This window comes from Capricornis sumatraensis, chromosome 1 (assembly GCF_032405125.1).
Source record: "Capricornis sumatraensis isolate serow.1 chromosome 1, serow.2, whole genome shotgun sequence".
NCBI lineage: Eukaryota > Metazoa > Chordata > Mammalia > Artiodactyla > Bovidae > Capricornis > Capricornis sumatraensis.
The window spans coordinates 18,211,368-18,229,646 of record NC_091069.1 but is presented as its reverse complement, the minus strand read 5'-3'; the positions used below and the strand labels follow the sequence as shown (position 1 = coordinate 18,229,646).

At 37.3% G+C, this 18,279-nt stretch overlaps 1 protein-coding gene across 1 annotated transcript in view; it reads left to right on the top strand.

Annotated features, from left to right (window-relative positions):
• Window positions 1–18,279, top strand: part of KIDINS220 (kinase D interacting substrate 220) — a 91,221-nt gene that overhangs the window by 55,212 nt on the left and 17,730 nt on the right. Inside the window, exons 23-26 of the mRNA XM_068980382.1 lie at window positions 9,501–9,679; window positions 10,887–11,113; window positions 13,386–13,499; window positions 14,238–14,294. Coding sequence (XP_068836483.1) covers window positions 9,501–9,679; window positions 10,887–11,113; window positions 13,386–13,499; window positions 14,238–14,294 — 577 coding nt within the window. The remainder of the gene's footprint in view (window positions 1–9,500; window positions 9,680–10,886; window positions 11,114–13,385; window positions 13,500–14,237; window positions 14,295–18,279) is intronic.

Genomic DNA, 18,279 nt, shown 5'->3' with positions numbered 1-18,279 from the left:
AGAAAACTCAGTTGTGATATTTGGCACTTAAACAGCTGGTACATCTGTGTATTTAAGCCTTTAGACCATTTTTATGTACAGTAAGTGGCTGTAATTTTTTCCTTGGTAGCTTTTTAGATAACTTTTCTTTTGCTTTCAATAGGATAAAATTGATTTTTAAAATATTTTCTCATTTAAACTCATAATGCTGTTTTCAGTATTTTATACAAATGTAGAACAGAGAAAGAATTTTAGATGTTTCAAAGTTGTGTGTTTCTAACATGAAAAACTAAAATATGTTAACTAAGGCTTTGATATTTGAAAATATTTAAATAGTTGAAAACAGTATTTAAAAATCAGTTTTTCTAAAATATCTTTTAGTATGTAAAATAAAAATATCATTACCTGTGCAGACTTACAGTTTATTTTATAGTACAGCAAGAATATTATGCACATTTACATTAAAAAACATACTATTCAAGGATTCAGATTTGTCAAAAAGATTCAGTATACCATTAGAGATCAGGTAGAGATCAATTTTTTCCTGAAATTATTTCTTCAGTAGAGGTTTGTAATTTTGGCATTTCAAAGCGCAATACTTTTAAGACTCTTCAAAATGTAAGAATAAACAAAAGTAACTTAAAATAAAAATGCTGTGTTATGCTAAGCCGCTTCAGTCGTGTCCGACTCTTTGTGACCTATGGACTTGTAGCCTGCCAGGCTTTTCTGTCCGTGGGATTTTCCAGGCAAGAATACTGGAGTGCGTTGCCATACCCTCCTCCAGGGGATCTTCTAATGTTAGAAGGTGCTCCCTAGTGGAAATACTGAGATAACGGTGAGATGCTGATGTAAAACCTTGGAGCATGTGGCCTTTGTTTGCAATGTCCGGAAAGTCCACGAGGGGGCAGTATTTCACCAGAAACATGGTTAACGTGGTTGACTGAGAAATAAGAGCTAATGCATTTTGTTTTCCCTTTTTCATAGCAGAAAAACAAGAAAGACACTGAGTTTAATGAATATGTTAGTCTCTGAAGTTCAGCTTTCATTCCTATTATTTAAAGAATGGCTTCAAAGGACACTAGTAAGCACCAAGAATTATGATCATAAACGAATGATTATCTGATTGAATAGTGTAGTTTTCATTAAGTTGATTGAGAAAAGGGTATATATGAAGAATGAAGAATGTTTTAAATTAATCTTACAAACTTGTATTTCTATATTAAAATACTAATGTAGATCTTGGGTTCCATTCTAATTAAACATTAAACTTTTAAGATAACTTATAAGTTTTGGTTTAACCGTAGACATATTTATAGGCAGACTTTGAGTGCAGAGCCTTCATTCTCTGCTTGTTATTGAAAGTTTTATTGCAGATTTTTTCAGTAAATCAGTGTGTGATTAGTCACTTTTTAAGATTTCTTAAAGGCGAAAATAACATGAACATTTTCTCATTGCTTTCTAGCACCTCACAGTGTTCCTTAAAAGGTTATGAAAATTGGATCTTATTTACTTTGGTTGGAATATTTTAAAATATAATCGTATATACTTTTGATCTAAAACAATGAGCTTTGCTTTTTTATGAGTGATAACTATTTTCATTGAGCCTGTTGTGAAATATGTTGCCTCTCTCTTAACCTCTCAATTGAAGTTTTCTCTTTACTCTAGCTTGAAATCACCATTTTGTTGTCATCTAATCACTTATATGATTCAGGCTTTCCCCCTGCTAGTGGAAACTTTTCTGCAGATCCTGTCTTATGCTGAATCCCAATAAATAAAGCAGAATAAATAGAAATTAATTGAAATTATAACATTTCCTGATAAATTCATTTGGGAAAATGATCTGTTTTGAAGATTATTAAAATTGAAGTGTATGGACGATGGTTGCAGTTCTGCATTGGTTTACGCATCTATTTGTTTCTGTACTCAGTTTTGGCAATGTAATATCATGAAAATTCTAAACCATGAGTAGATGCAGATGGTAACCAGTTTTTAAACTTGCTTTGCAATGATAGGGTATTTTCAATTAATGTAATTCAGAAATGTGATAGTTTAATTGGGAATTTTACTTCTTAAGTGACTCATTAGTATAATCTAACAGTTGCTCACATTTTTTTTTATAATAGATGAAGTGTTGGGTGCTGCTTCTCTGACGAGGTCCTATCATTTGAAGCATGTCTTTATTATTGCTATTTTTTAACTGGCTTTTGCATTCCGTGCTCAGGCCTGTGGGGTGGAGTAGTAGTAGTGTCTTGTTTGCATAATTTTGTTAGCAGAAAAGTGCTAGCCTGTATTTTAAAACCGTGAAGGAATTTAAATACATCCACAAAGATGGAAGAGAAACTTTATTTCAAAAATCTGCAAAAAACTGAAACAAAAAGCCAATATAACCAGCCAACGTAGGGTTATGTGTTGGTCTTCTTCAGTGTGTATAATTTAATATGTAACAGCATTCTAGTTTATATTTTTAAGGAGTTAAAAACATGTAAATCATTAATTTAAGAATCATGAGCCAGTGCAAGGAGCAGGGTACAGGCTTGTGAATCGGCAGACACACCCACCAGCTCTTCCCCTTACAGCCAGGCCATGTCAGGCCAGTTGCTTAACCTCTCTGAGCCTTAAGTTCCTCATTTTAAAAACTGAAATAATACTTCATGGGATGTTGGGAGATAGATAAAATACTAATTTTTAAAATTCTCTTTCTTTATAGCATTTAAATACCTTTTTTTTGTTAGATTTTATATAAGAAAGGGATACCTTACTCAGAACATTTTACATAATGCCCATGCATGAAGTCAGTGCCTTATAAGGATTTTTGGTGCCACGGAGCGACTTGTAGGATTTTAGCTCCTCCGACCAAGGATTGAAGCTGTGCCCTCAGCAGTAAAAGCACAGCATCTTAACCACTGGCCCACCAGGGAAGTCCTTCAAGATACTCTTTATGAGAATTTTAGGGGTGATTAAATTTATGGGATGCAGCAAAGGCAGCACTCAGGAAAATTTATAGCTATAAATGCTTATATTTAAAAAGGAGAAAAATTATGAATAGCCCAACTTTACACATTGAGAAACTAGAAAAAAAGGAGCAAATTTTAAAAATTTCAAAGTTAGCCAAAGATAGGAAGTAATAATGATTAGAGTGGAAATAAATAAAATAGAGAATAAAATAGCATTAGTGAGAACTGGTGAAAACGAAAATTCTTTGCAAACATCAACAAAATTTACAAGTCTTTCACTAGATTGACAGGAAAAAATAAAAGAGAAGACAATTAACTAAAATCAGAAATTGTGGATGTTACCACTCATTCTACAGAAATAAAAAGGATTGCAGAATACTCAAGGGAGGCACAAAAGGCATCTGACGAAATACAACACCCTTTGGGGATAAAAACAGAAAACTAGGAGTAGAAGGGAATTTACTCAGCGTGGTAAAGGGCACGTTAGGGAACAGCCCACTGCCAACAGTCTCAGTGATGACAAAATTGCAAGCTTCCCCCTAAAGACAGGAATAAGACAAAGGTGCCTCCTGCTATGGGCAGAATGTGTCCCCCGCAAAATACCCCCAGTGTGATGGTACTTGGAGGTGAAACCTTTGGGAGGTTGAGTGAGGTCATGAGGGGCAGGTCCTTATGATGGAATTGATGTCATTATAAAAAGAATCAGAGAGCTAGCTGCAAATCAGAGAGAGAGGGTTCTCATCAGAACCTGATCATGCTCTCAAACTGCATGAGGAATAAATGTTGTTTAAGCCCCCAGTCTGTGAGATCCTGTTAGAGAAATCTCAGTTGACTTAAGTCACCTGTTCTCACCACTGCTGATCGGCATTATCCTGGAAGTTCTGGCTAGCACAGTTAGACAAGAAACAGAAGTAAATGGATCCATTTGGAAATAAGGAAGTGAAAATACCTCTGGTCACAAATGACGTGGTGCTGTATGTAGAAAATCCCAAAGAATTTCACAAGAAAGCTAATAGAGCTGATAAATTTGGCAGTGTTTCAGGATACAGATCAGCACAAAAATTAGCTGAGAGTTTTTATACACCTGAAATGAACAATCTGAAAGGAAATTAAGAAAACAATTGTATTTACTATAGTGCCAGAAAGAATAAAATATTTAGGAAAAAATTTGCCCATTGAGGTAAAGACTTGTACACTGAAAACTACAAAACATTGGTTAATTAAAGTAGTTCTGAAGAAATGAAAAGATATGCCACATTCGTGGATAGAAAGACTAAATATTGTCCATATTACCCAAAGTGATCTATAGATTCAGTGTAATCCCTTTCGAAATTCCAGTAACCTTTTTTTTTTTCTTTAAGCTGAAACCTGATCCTTAGATTCATGATACTGGAGTGGGTAGCCTTTCTCTTCTCCAGGGGATCTTCCCAACCCAGGGATCGAACCCAGGTCTCCCACATTGCAGGTGGATTCTTTAGCAGTTGACCTATCAGGAATGACCTATATGAAATTGGAAGGGATCCCAAATAGCTAAAACAATCTTGAAAAGGGATAAAGTTGGAAAACTCTTTCTTGATTTTAGAACTTACTACAGGGACTTCCTGGGAGAAGGCAGTGGTACCCCACTCCAGTACTCTTGCCTGGAAAATCTCATGGATGGAGAAGCCTGGTGGGCTGCAGTCCATGGGGTCGTGAAGAGTCGGATACGACTGAACGACTTCACTTTCACCTTTCATGCATTGGAGAAGGAAATGGCAACCCACTCCAGTGTTCTTGCCTGGAGAATCCCAGGGACGGGGGAGCCTGGTGGGCTGCCATCTATGGGGTCACACAGAGTCGGACACGACTGAAGTGACTTAGCAGCAGCAGCAGCAACAGGGACTTCCTTGGTGGCCCAGTGTTTAAGATTCTGCCTTCCAATGCATGGGGAGTGGGTTTGATCCCTGGTCGGGGGGCTAAGGTTCCAAATTCTGTAGAACACAGCCAAAAATTAAAAAAAAAAAAAAAAAACTTACTACAAAGCTGTAGTTATCAGAACACTATGGCACTGACATAAGGATAGACATAATGAAATAGAATTGAGAGTCCACACTTAAAATAAATTCACACATCTACAGCCAGTTAAGCTGTAGCAAGGTTGCCAAGTCCATTCATTAAGGGGAAGAATTGTGTACAAGAAATGGTGCTGGAACAGCTAGATTTCCACATGCGAAAGAATGAGGTTGGATCCTTATTTCACACCATGTACAAAAATTAACAGGAATGGGTCAGTGTACTCTTTCCCAAGCACAAGGTTTTTTCCAATCAAAAAGGATAATTAAAGTGAAACTTATTTTAAAAGAATAGAGTTCTTTGGGAGCAATACTTTTTTGTGTGTAGTTTTTTCACTCTGCAAATTATTAAGCAAAAGTGATATGATGGCTCTTCTGTGCTAAGCATTCGAAATACACAACCAAACTCGTCTTTAGCTTTAATGGGGTTTATCTTTTAGCAGGGTAGATAGGCATTAATAAAATTATTTCACTCTTGAATAACAACATTCTGATTGTGATATGTATATGCAAGGAAGCATATGTGGTTTGAGCTTTGTAATAGAGGAATGCAGTGTAGTTTCACGGAGGACTCCCTGAAGAGGGGGAGCTGAGTGGAGAGACAGAGGATGAGTAGGAATTAACCTAGTTAAGACCAGGAAGGGGAGAGCATGGCTAGCTCCTGACATGTTCTGGGGGTTTTGATTGTCTCCAGAGAGTAATGGGCTTAATTTTATCATTTTTTTTTTGTTTCTGACCCTTTGGCTGCAGTGCTGAGTGGCGGTTTTGTGTCTCTGTGTTTCATCTGTGTTCCAGGATCCCCAGAGTGCTCTGTGCACAGAGAGAATTTAGCAAATGTGCACTCACTGATAGAAAGTATTTGAGAATCAACTGGAAGTTAAATTGTATCAAAGTAATAAGATTCTGAGGCAGTGAAGAGTTTTCCATTTTTAAATTTTTATAGAAAATGTATCTTAATTTTTAACCTCTTATGATTAAATAATGACATTATCAAACAGCTACTTTTAGACAAAATATGGTAAATAATACCTTCTTCATAATGATGATCTTAGAACCTATTTATATTTTGATTTAAAATAGAATTTTTTTCCATGTAATTTAAAACCTTATTTTGAATGGAATTGATATGAATGGCTTATGTACTTTCTGCCAAGGAATTAATATGGACTTCCTAGAAACCACTGTCATTTATAATCAAAGTGCTTTTGACTTACATTGACGTTGGCGTTAACAAGTTCTGCTAGATTGGTAGCATAGAAAGAAAGTGCATTTAAACTTACTGGGAGATCATTGATGCCTGAGGCTTTATAATACTTTCTGTGGGCCATTTAACTGCTGGCAACTTTAATTCACATGATTCATAATACTGGAAATTTAAATTCACTGTTAATTGAAAAGTGAAGTTACTTAAATTCTTTAAATACTAACCTTTGGGGAAAATATCTGAAAAATAAAAGCACATATGATTTTGGTGGCCTACTGCCAAAAGATTATCATTTACATAAATATCTCTTTCAGTAGAAGAGTTTAATGTATTGAGCTCAAAAGGTTAGAATAGAGACTTCAATCTGGAAACCAGCAGTAGACTGTTGGCTTGTGAACAGCAGTATTGTTCATCATATTGAGAACACTGTTCACATTCAAGCTTAAGCAGAGCTGGCATTAAAATTCAGTTAATTTGTTTCATGTGACTTGTCAGCTGTGTGTTTTTATCTAAATCTTTCTAGCTTCTCTTCTTAGCATTTTGTGTTAAACTCCTGAAATAGACAAACTACCTTTTTAACTGTTTAAGCTCTGATACTGTGGCCACTTCTGCAAAGTGATTTGCAGAAATCTGGGGATTCCATGAAACCATTCTCTTAAGTTTTCCATTTCATTGTAAATATACTTAATAATTGGTTTGAAAGTCTGCTTAATTTATTGGCCTCCCAGGTGGTGCTACTGGTAAAGAACCCGCCTGCCAATGCAGGAGGCGTAAGAGACTCAGGTTCGATCTCGGTCAGGAAGATCCCCTGGAGAAGAAAATGGCAACCCACTCCAGTGTTCTTGCCTGAGTAAGCCCATGGACAGCAGAGCGTGGTGCGTTATAGTCCCTGGAGTAGCAAAGAGTTGGACACAACTGAAGCAACTTAGCACCCACAGGATTCTATTTCAGAGGGCTATTCTGTTTTGTGCATATGTGCATGACCCCATAAAAGGGACTTCCTGAAATTCATTAAGATGCAGTTGCTGTCCCTGTTCCCTCACCAGCACCCTGTTCTGTTCTTATTTGCTGATTATGGTCTCTGGATTTCCCCTTAGATGGCTTTTAATAAATGGCTGCTAGTCAAATGGTGAGCCTGAGGAATAAAATGCTGGTCCCAGAGAAATCATGTTGCTGTAACCAGTATTAGAGTCACATCCCATTCTACTTTTTTTGAAGGGCAGGAAAATCTTACTCTTTCTCTGAAACTAGGCTTACTATAATCTCACAGTTAATATTATTAGCTAATTGGGAATTGAGTGTTTTGAGGATATCTTCAAGTTTACAGTGATTTTAAAACAGCTTTTGAGGTGTAATCAACATAAAAGAAATGGCCATATTTAAATTGTCCAGTTCCTGAAGTTTCAGTGTATCTCTATAGCCACTAAATCACCACCACCACCAGGAGAGAAGACGTGTGACTTCCAAAAGTCTCCTCCCATTCTTATGAAATCTCTCCTGTTGCCTCTCTCCCCCCATCCCTGACTTTACAGCAAACCCTTATCCTCTTTCTGTCACTATAGATTAGTGTCTATTTTCTAGTTTTGTATAAATGAAAAAAATACAGCTGTTCTTTATTTGCTATATTCTTTCACTCAACATAATTTACTATGAGATTTATCAACATTGTATATATAAAAATAAGCCCATTCCTTTTTATCGCTAAGTAGTATTCCATTATGTGGATATACCAGAAATTATTAATCTCTTCATTGTTAACAGACATTGAGTTATATCCAGGTTTTCCATCCACCTCCTTGTCTTTTAAGTTCCTTCACATTTTCCGTTCTTTTCTCTCTCTCTGATGTATTTTTACTTACTGCCTCAGATTATTAGCCCATGACCTTGCATGTAGTGGGTTGAAACCTATGGAATTGTCAGTAGTTTACCGTTTTGACCTACAAAATTGGCAGTTTCATATAGTTCAACATAGAAGTGTTTTTAATTTTTAAAGTAGTTTTTAATGTCACTTTTTTTTTACATTTAAGACCTCTGCCTGATTTACTTATAAATTTAGCTATGTAAAAAGTTATGCATAATGAAAAATAGACTGATAACTATATTAGCAGTTATTGTGTCTGGTTGGTAAAATTATGTGGTTTTTTAACTCCCTCTGTTCTTTTGTACTTCTTTGTCTTACATATATCCTTATATAGTAAGCACCGGAGAAGGCGATGGCACCCCACTCCAGTACTCTTGCCTGGATCATGGACGGAGGAGCCTGGTGGGCTACAGTCCATGGGGTCGCCAAGAGTTGGACACGACTGAGCAACTTCACTTTCACTTTTCACTTTCATGCATTGGAGAAGGAAATGGCAACCCACTCCAGTGTTCTTGCCTAGAGAATCCCAGGGACGGGGGAGCCTGGTGGGCTGCCGTCTATGGGGTCGCACAGAGTTGAACACAACTGAAGCGACTTAGCAGCAGCAGCAGCAGCAGCATAGTAAGCATAGCTTACTTTCTATTTTCTAATAGAAAATAAAACCTTTTTTAAAAATGGAAAAATCTGTGCATTTTTCTAGTTTGCATAATTTATTTATAAATTATTCTTTATTTTTCTTTTCTTTGCAAGAATCATGGCAAGAATCAAGGCATTTTAGGGACTTCTCTGGTGGTCCAGTGGTTAAGACTTCATGTTTCTGCCACAGGAGACAGGAAGAGACCCCTGGTCAGGGAACTGAAATCTCACATGCTGTGTGGTGCAGCCAAACAATAAATTTTTTTTTTTTAAAGAGCCATGACATTTTATAATAAAACATGATTTTTAGAGTCTGTTAGATTTTCTTTCATGTCACGTGACTTAGGCAGACTGTCGAGTTTGTCTGAGGCCACTGTTCACGTGTGTAAAGTGGTAACTCAGTCTTCACTGTGAGGTAATCATTAACATGTTACTGTCCTTTTTCTGTTTTCCCTGCCCAAATTCTGCCTTTGGTTGGGAAAGTCACTCAGTCATGTCTGACTCTTTGTGACCCCCATGGACTGTAGCCCACCAGACTCCTCTGTCTGTGGAATTCTCCAGGCAAGAATATTAGAGTGGGTTGCCATCCCCTTCTCCTTTGGTTAAGGCAATATAATTCTAACCTCACACTTGTCCCCTTAGTAGTTGTGAAAATGTACCATTTATTTTGTTCCTTTGTCTTTAAAAAAAATTAATGAGAGCAAACTGAGTAATGTGTTATTTATTTTTATAAATAACACATTTTAAGTTCGATGCAGGATTTGCCTGTCTAATAATGACTTTAATGACCATTTTCATTTGTTTCTTGTTTGAAGAATATCAAAGAATATTCCAACAACTAAAGATGTTGAGCCACTGCTTGAAATAGATGGAGATATAAGAAATTTTGAAGTGTTTTTGTCTTCAAGGACCCCAGTTCTTGTGGCTCGAGATGTGAAAACCTTTTTGCCATGCACTGTAAATCTAGACCCCAAACTGCGGGAGATTATTGCAGGTAGGTATCAGTAATAAGTTTAATTTGCCCTCTCTGAAGTGCTAAAAAATTTTCCCATTTCTAACTTGGCTGTATAAGTTTCTCCTGCTCCATGAAAAAAAGGGGAAATATTGAACCAAGCACCACCCAGGGGAGTTAATGAAACTGAAGACGGGGGTCTCAGCATCCTCTGGGAATGCTGGGAGAATGCTGTTTGTTAAACTGACCTTATTGTTTCCCATCCTACACACCTGAAGCGTCTCACTGGAATCAAATTCCTTTTACTACACAGTTGCCACTTGAAGTGTCAACCCACTGTGATTTTTCTGTCACTAGTCTTCTGTTTTTAATAGGGATCTGTATCCAGAGCAGTAAGAAAGTTTATATTCCTTTCAAAGGTTAAATCTGTGGGCTAGAACTTGATGATAATGACGTGAAGGTTTTGGATAAGTTAAAGTTGCTCTTGAGGCACTGCTGTATGCTCACAAAAACATGTTACTGTCCTTTTTCTGTTTTCCCTGCCCAAATTCTGCCTTTGGTTGGAAAGTCACTCAGTTGTGTCTGACTCTTTGTGACCCCCATGGACTGTACCACACTCAACCTTTATTGAAACACACATTCTTTTGTGTGATACAGTACTGCTGACCCACCTTTGCATTTTCCATGAATTATGGAGAGGGAGAGACTGTACTTTCATATGTTCTTTTTAAAAATACCTGTTATAAGGCTATTGTCTGAGGTGTATTTTCTGACTGTGGAAGTGTTGGTGGTGGTTGTTCAGAGGTGGACGTGTCATATGGTTTGCAAACCCACAGTCTTAGCTAACATTGCACTTACTACACAAGGATGAATTGCTAATATTTAGCAAAACTGTCAGAAGAATTGTTAGAATAGCACAAATACCTTGAAAAGTCAGGAAAAAAATTCAGAATTCTGGTAACTGAAGAGAAGAATACAGACGTTGGTGACTTCACATGGTGAAAAAAACTTTTATGTGAAGTAGTTGAGTGCCTCTTACTAAGAATGTCTGTGGAGTATTCAGAGTTCCCTGTCTGCTTCTGTAAAGCCAGTTGGAATCTTTGGCAAGAGTGATAAAATCAATCACGTTTTTTTCTGTCCGGTAACTAAAGGAGGAAGTGGTAATTGGACTAGTTACTAATGTTCTATTTTCTTTGGTTACTAACGTTCTATTTTCTTTTGCCTTCTGGGGTATCATTTAATCTCTTAGACGTTCGTGCTGCAAGAGACCAGATTAATATCGGAGGTCTTGCGTATCCTCCGCTACCTCTGCACGAGCCTCCCCCACGACCGCCGTCCGGCTACAGTCAGCCAGCGTCCGTCTGCTCTTCGTCCACCTCCTTCAATGGGCCATTCGGGGGAGGGGTTGTGTCACCACAGCCTCATAGCAGCTACTACAGCGGTATGACAGGACCCCAGCACCCCTTCTACAACAGGGTAAGCAAGTGCCTGGCATCTTAAATTGAAGATTTTCTTCCAGGAAAAAGCTAGAAGTGTTCTGCTAATGGAGTCTGTTACCATTTTGAAACTGTACTTTAGCTGTAAAGACCAAAAAAAGTTGTTTGAATGTAATATTTTTTAAAAATCATAAGATTTTTGAATCTTAACAGGTTCTAGATCTCAGTTGAGTCTGAATAGTAGAGGCGCTTTTTGCTTTGATTTATTGTCCTGATAAGAAAGTGAACTCTGTGGGGTCAGCAGTGATTGTCCTGAGCTTCAAAGCAATCTGTTTTTCTCTTGGTTTCTAAACAGATTTTCCATTTGTTGTATCTTGTATAATTTTTATTGGCATTCAAAACAATGGTAATTTTTATCTTAGTTCAGTAAACCTATATTCAATGTGATACAGGTTTTAAATGTGAGATAATGGTGGGTCCTAGTGCTTGAAGGACTCAAATGATATTGGCCAGATAGCATGTAGTCTATTTCTAGAGCTTTATTTCACACTACCTTCAGTCATGTATAATTATTTTCATATATAGATATGATAATTTTCTACTTCAAATGATGAGAGCACAATTCATTATCAGCAGTATTCAGACCCTGTCGAGTTTAGTAGCTCCAAGCTATCCTCATTTTAATGGTCTTAAACACTAATATTTTCTGTAGGAAAACATAACAACAGCCCTACTATTATATTGGGTTGGTCAAAAAGTTTGTTCAAGCTTTGCCATAAGATGGTATGGAAAGGCCTGAATGAACTTTTTGACCAACCCAATATTTTCTGCAACTGAACTCTAAAATCCATTGTTTCTTTATTTTTGTTGTCTCCCTCTTTAGTCTGAAGTGAGAAAACATAGGGGCTAGCATTCACAGATGGAGAAGGAAGTGGCAACCCACTCCAGTATTCTTGCCTGGAGAATCCCAGGGACGGAGGAGCCTGGTGGGCTGCTGTCTGTGGGGTGGCACAGAGTCGGACACGACTGAAGTGACTTAGCAGCAGCATTCACAGAAGCCACTGCATGCCTAAATAAACTTTCAGTAAGCTAGAAAGAGAAATTTGAATAAATGTGGCAAAGAAATTCTAGAGTTTAAAATTTTCAGTTTTTGAGAAATGTTGTAGCCATGTAAGTAATTAGGTATACCATCTTTAGAGGTCTTATGAATGTTATTCCATCCTTTTACTCAAATAAGGAGGAAAAGGTGGAATGATAGCATTTGATAACATACTTCATCTCTGTAAACTTTAACTGAGTGCTAGGCAGTGTGAAATTCAGGTTTTTATTTAGCAGTCTTGAAATCTGCTGTAATTTTACATAAATGTCTCAACTAATAATTAGATGACAATTGATGTTTTGAGACCAAGAAGGTTTTTTAGTAATTACCATACCATCTAGGTGGATACTTTGTGTTCACTAATTTCTTGTGAATAACAATGATGTATAATGCTTTAGTAGTGTTTTATTATTTTTAAAACATTAAAAAATTCTTATGCTTTTAGATTTAGTTATTTTTTGTCTGAAAGTTAAAAGCTGAACAATTTTCTTAAAATGACAGGAGTGAAAAAGGTAAGGGGAGATGTTACATCAGTGTAATGAAGTTTAATATGTTATAATCTTTATTTTTAGCCCATATAATCTGATAGCTCATGTTTATATGAAGCTGGCTACAGATAAATCCTGTAGTTATAGAGTTCCTCTAAACAGTGGATTCCCCTTTTAAATAATATCCTTGCTTATTTAGCAGATAGTGTAAACTCCAGGGTATAAAGTAAAATCTAGCAACTTGGAGTAACAGTATTCCTGAAATCCATGCTAGGAGGTTCTTAAATAATTCAGACTGGTTTTTTTGGTCTTACTTAAGGCTAATCTTTATTTGGTAAAGAATAATACTCAATGAAGATTCTATTTTGCTTTTTTTTGGTGAGATTGTGAGTTAATATTTGTATTTGTAAATCACTTAGAACCTGACACATGGTAAACCACCGATAAAAGTGTTAAATGTAAAGAGAAACTCTGGTGTCAACTTGTAAAGTACAAAACTTTAGTTGCTTTATAAAAAGATTGTATTAAATCAACAATATAAAAATTTAAATAATGTGACTTAAGTTTGGGTTTGATATCTTATAGAATTGAGTGAGGCATTTTTTTCTTCTGTTTTGTCACTTGCATTTAAAAATTTGGAGTTGTATTTTGTTGGTTAGTTTCATTTGATAAAGCTCATTATACTTTGATTTCGGTAATTGTTTTGTCACGTGTTTTCTCCATAGCCATTCTTTGCCCCCTACCTTTACACGCCAAGGTACTGCCCTGGCGGCTCCCACCATCTCATCTCACGTCCATCAGTAAAAACGAATTTGCCCAGAGATCAGAGCAATGGCCTAGTAAGTATAAAAAAGGGTAACTAAAGTATTACAGTCAGCATAGAAGTTTGCTTATTTCCTTTCTGTAGTAAAAGCACAACTTATTTTATAAATAGTTTCAAGAAACATAACCTATTACTAACACAAAATGTATTTTGTTTTCATTTTGGTTAGGATCTATGGAAGGAAAATGACTAGCAGCCTCAGGGAATGAATGATGAGTTGTTTACAACCAGAGTTTCTGGCCTAGAATATATTGTTTGTTATATAGCTTTTACAACTAAACTTTTACATCTGCTAATATCTGGTTTCTTTTTAAAGGACATTCATATATGGTATCTTTATCTATCTAAATATATGCTAGCCCTATGTATAAAAATTAGTGCATATATTGGAGGAACACTTTGATTGAATAGCAGGAATTAAATAGGGCAAGGAAATTATCCAGATGTACTATTAACTCTAATCCAAAGCAAAATACATTTGGGCCTAAAATTCTAGGTGTTACTGATGATAAACTTAGTTTACCAATTTAAAGAAAGACATTCCCTGCTAATGTTTTCTTTTTTTTTTTAATTAGGAGGTAAAAGCTTTAGAACTTAAACTGTTTTTTAAATTTAAAAATAATATCATTAAAGTAAAAAGTCTGATCACATCCAGGTGTCACTGTCACATATTATTTTAGCATCCTGTTCATTCATCATCCTTGTTTGGCTCAGCCTGTCACCTTTCACCCACACTCTTGTTTTGTGTTGCTAGGAGGTTATCAAGGAGGATGCTGCTGAGGGCCTTTCTTCACCCACAGACTCCTCGAGGGTAATGGAGTAGTCTTGTGGTGTGGGCCGTGAGCCTTTCCCGCTTTTGCAGCAGTAACGACTCTTAATCGTGATGACAGCGTTTCACTAACTCTGCATCTGTGGTGTGATGGGCTGCTCGTGTAGAGTAGCTGAGTACTAATAATTATAGCTCACGGATTAATTTAAAAAGCTAATGTTTAACTTTACCCTTCATTTCCTCCCGCTTTTCCCCTTTTTCAATGACGTGGGGTGGGTTTTGTCTTTTTTCTTCTTTGTTCATCCAGTAAGGAAGGGGTTCTTCCAGCAACCACCAGGAGCATTCACTTGGTGGTATTTGTTCCTTAATGTTGGGCCTTATTTTCACATTTGCCTGTTTTTTCCCTGAAATTGGTACTGCACATGTAGAATATTTTTGAAAATATTCATACTTGACCTTGAGACTACAAAAAAGACATTGTGAGCTAGTTTGATGTAGACTAGGAATGGATCCTCAGTGACCCATGCTTAATCTCGGTGCCCACACTTAGTGTAAATTCAGTGCTGCTACAGTGCTGCTTTTCTTTACCTTTATACAGCTGGTCCTTAAACAGTGCAGGAGTTGGGGCACTGACCCTCCTACCAGCCTAAAATCCTAAGAGTCTAAATTAGAAACTAGAACTTATAGTCAGCCCTCCAGTGTTAATCTTTCATCCTGATCTGTGGTTCTGTGTCTCTGGATTCAGACAACCTCAGACTGTGTTTGTGTGTCAGTCGCTCAGTCATGTCTGACTCTTTGCAACCCCATGGACTGTAGCCCACCAGGCTCCTCTGTCCATGGAATTCTCCAGGTGAGAATACTGGAGAGGTTTGCCATGCCCTTCTTCAGGGGATCTTCCCAACCCAGGAATCGATAGACCCTGGGTCTACTGCTTTGCAGGCAGATTCTTTGCTGTTAGTACTGTTATATTTACCATTGAAAAAAATCTGCATGTAAGTGGACCTGCACAGTTCAAACCTGTGTTGTTCAAGGGTCAACTGTATTTATTAAAATAAAATTTCCAGGTAAACAAAGCTAGTCCAGCATGTAAAGGGGATTATTTAAAACTTTCCCCCCAACACTTTAGGATGGGTTTCTTTAAAAAAAATAACTTTTGTAGGAAGTCACTTTGTATATTTATTATTTAAGTCTTTGTACTTAATAAGTACATTTAATATGATGAGACTTACAATCTTCATTCAGTCAATGAGGAGTTTTAAGAACCCAGTTTGTATTTTTCAGTTCTGTTGATTTATTTGCAGAATGTTATGCCCATGTAAACATCAATTTAATATAAAGAAATGTGGCATAGCAGTTGGAATTAATTTAGTGAAATAGTGCATCCTGAATTTATGCATAATTTTTAACTTAAAACATGCGCTTGAATAGGCAGTGGTTTTGTAACTTTAATTTTCTTTGAGTTAATATTAGTGAGCTAGAAAGAGAACCATTTTGGTGTTTTCATTGAGGGGCTGATGATTCTTTTTTAAGTCATTAACATTTTAGCTGAAGTGTTTGAAAGACTTCATTATCCACGAATGATAGACACAATAAACCATAGTAATTTCATTTGGGTGTTAGGGGAATCTTTAGTCCATGGATCATTGCCACCATATGCAAGAATGAGTTTTAGTTTAGTCAGAGAGCCTTTAATACATACATTCATGCATGCAATGCAATTGTCTGAGCTGAAATTCCTCAGCAAACTTTTGATGAAAGTTAGGTCCTGTGAAGAATTTGATGGTCTTAATGACAGAGACATGCTGAAATAGCTCTTCCCATCCTTAAGGACAAACACTTGTAAGTAAAAGGTGTCTGTAATTTCAGGGACCAGTGAAGGAGCATTAGGCAAATTTTAAAATGAGTTTTTGGGGAAGGGGAAATAATGCAATTCTTAAGTTGTGTGTATAAGCCCAATAACAAAGAGTAAACATGCTCTGAATATATTAGTGCCTTTGTTTAGTGAAATAACTGTAGGATTTGCTGTTCTTTTAATATTAAGTGATAGTTTTATAATTTGCTTAGTGAATAATAGTTGCTTCCCAAGCCTTCTTTGCTTTTAAGAAATTAACAATGACAGTAGCATGTAGCATTTATTTTGCAGTAGACTAGTCCAAGTAGACACTTAGTTCAAAGCCATGTTAAAAAAAAACAGTGGTGGAAATATGGAGAAGTATATATCCAGGGGAACATCTTATGGGATCTTTATAACTGAACCAGCACAGAAGTAGTTAATGTAAAATTTTTTAGCCCTTCATGGCTCCTGTGACTTGCCAGGCCTGTAGTAAAAGGCTGTAATTCCTGAGATAAGAAGACTGCAGACTGAGTTCACATCTGCCCACTCAACTGTCCCTCTATGGGCAACCCTTGATGACCAGAGCTGCTTATGGATAAGCAGGAGCTACGTAAACATTTTTGGACAAATTGTCTTGTCAGTGTGGACACAGAATAATGAGTTAAAAAAAAAAAAACCCACCTGATCACAGAGAGTTAACCAGCCCTCTGTGATCTTTTCAATATAGATGGTCTCATCTTTTTTTAACCTCTAGAAATTTCTCATCAACCTTTATAAAGTGGGTCCTTATGAAAAACAATTCGGTTTTCTCACATTCAGGAACACTGTAATGACTATGACTTTTGAAGGCCATCCAAGACTTACCAGATAAATTACAGATATGTCCAGGTGTTTCATGAAGGTGAAGATGCAAAATGTAAGCCTCTGTGCTGGCTTTCTTCCTCTGTGATTGTATAGTAGAGAAAATAAGTGCCAAATCTTAGAAAACTGACAAAGAATACATTAACATTGGGCCCGAGATAGGATCCCTAGGATATTAGAGATAGAAAGCTCTCATGTTTTTCAGACTTTCAAAGCAGAAAAGACTTTTTAAGAAATGAAATCTCAATCAGAATTTCACTTTATGAAACCAGTAAAAACAAGAACTCTGTCTTGGGGGATTTGCGTTGCCTCTGGGGGAGCCTCATGCTCTGTGCTCAGTCATGTCTGACTCTGTACGACCCCACAGACTGTAGCCCAGCAGGCTCCTCTGTCCATAGGAGCCTCCAGGGAATAATACTGGAGGGGGTTGCCTTGCTCTCCTCCAGGGTATCTTCCCTTCCCCAGGGATCGAACCCATATCTCCTGCATTGGCAGGTACATTCTTTACCATTGAGCCACCTGGGAAGCCCGGAGAACACCAGTACCCATGGTCTAGTCCAGCACCATGCTGCAGGTGTACCTGACCTGAGGCTCACAGGAGGGAGCCCTCGGTGCAGAACTGGAATCTGCATGGCCAGTACCTGGAAGCGTTCCTCACCACTGTGCTGCCCCCTTGCCTCCCTTAATACTAAGCCTGACTTGGTCAGGAGCTTGGTGTTCAAGGTGAATAGGTCCTGGTGATTAGCTCTCTACCTTGGAGAAATCATTTAAGCTCTCTGATACTCCCTCATCTGGAAAAAGCAGGCCTTACCTCATAGGTCTGATTTAAGGATTACTCAGCCTTCGCATACTTGAATTACTTAATAATTATTACTATTACTACCATCCCAGAGGCCAAATTCCATGGAACTTTAAAGACTCAGAAACTAAAACTGTGTTAAATAACCTCTCCTCAGGGGTAGGAGCGGTGCACACATGCTCCAGTCCTTTTAGATTAACTCAGCCCTTTATCTGTTGATGCTTTTCTGGCCCCCAAAGGTGGTTTGATTTCCTAGAAGCAGTTTGTTTTCCTAGCATTGAGAAGGATTTCCAGGTTGTCTGAATGCTCCAAATACTTTACACTTTTGAAAGCTTTCCAGGAGAATTTTACTTGGTGCCTTTACCTTCTTTCAGTCTAGGCCCCTCTAGGAAGTAGCAGCATTCAGATCACTCAGTAACCAGGAAGGGATGAACCCACCAAGGAGGGCCTTTCATGAGCCAGGTATCCTCAGTGGCATTTTGTTGTGGTCTTTCAGAGAGTTGCCCTTTGAAAGAGTCATATTCGGTCTATTT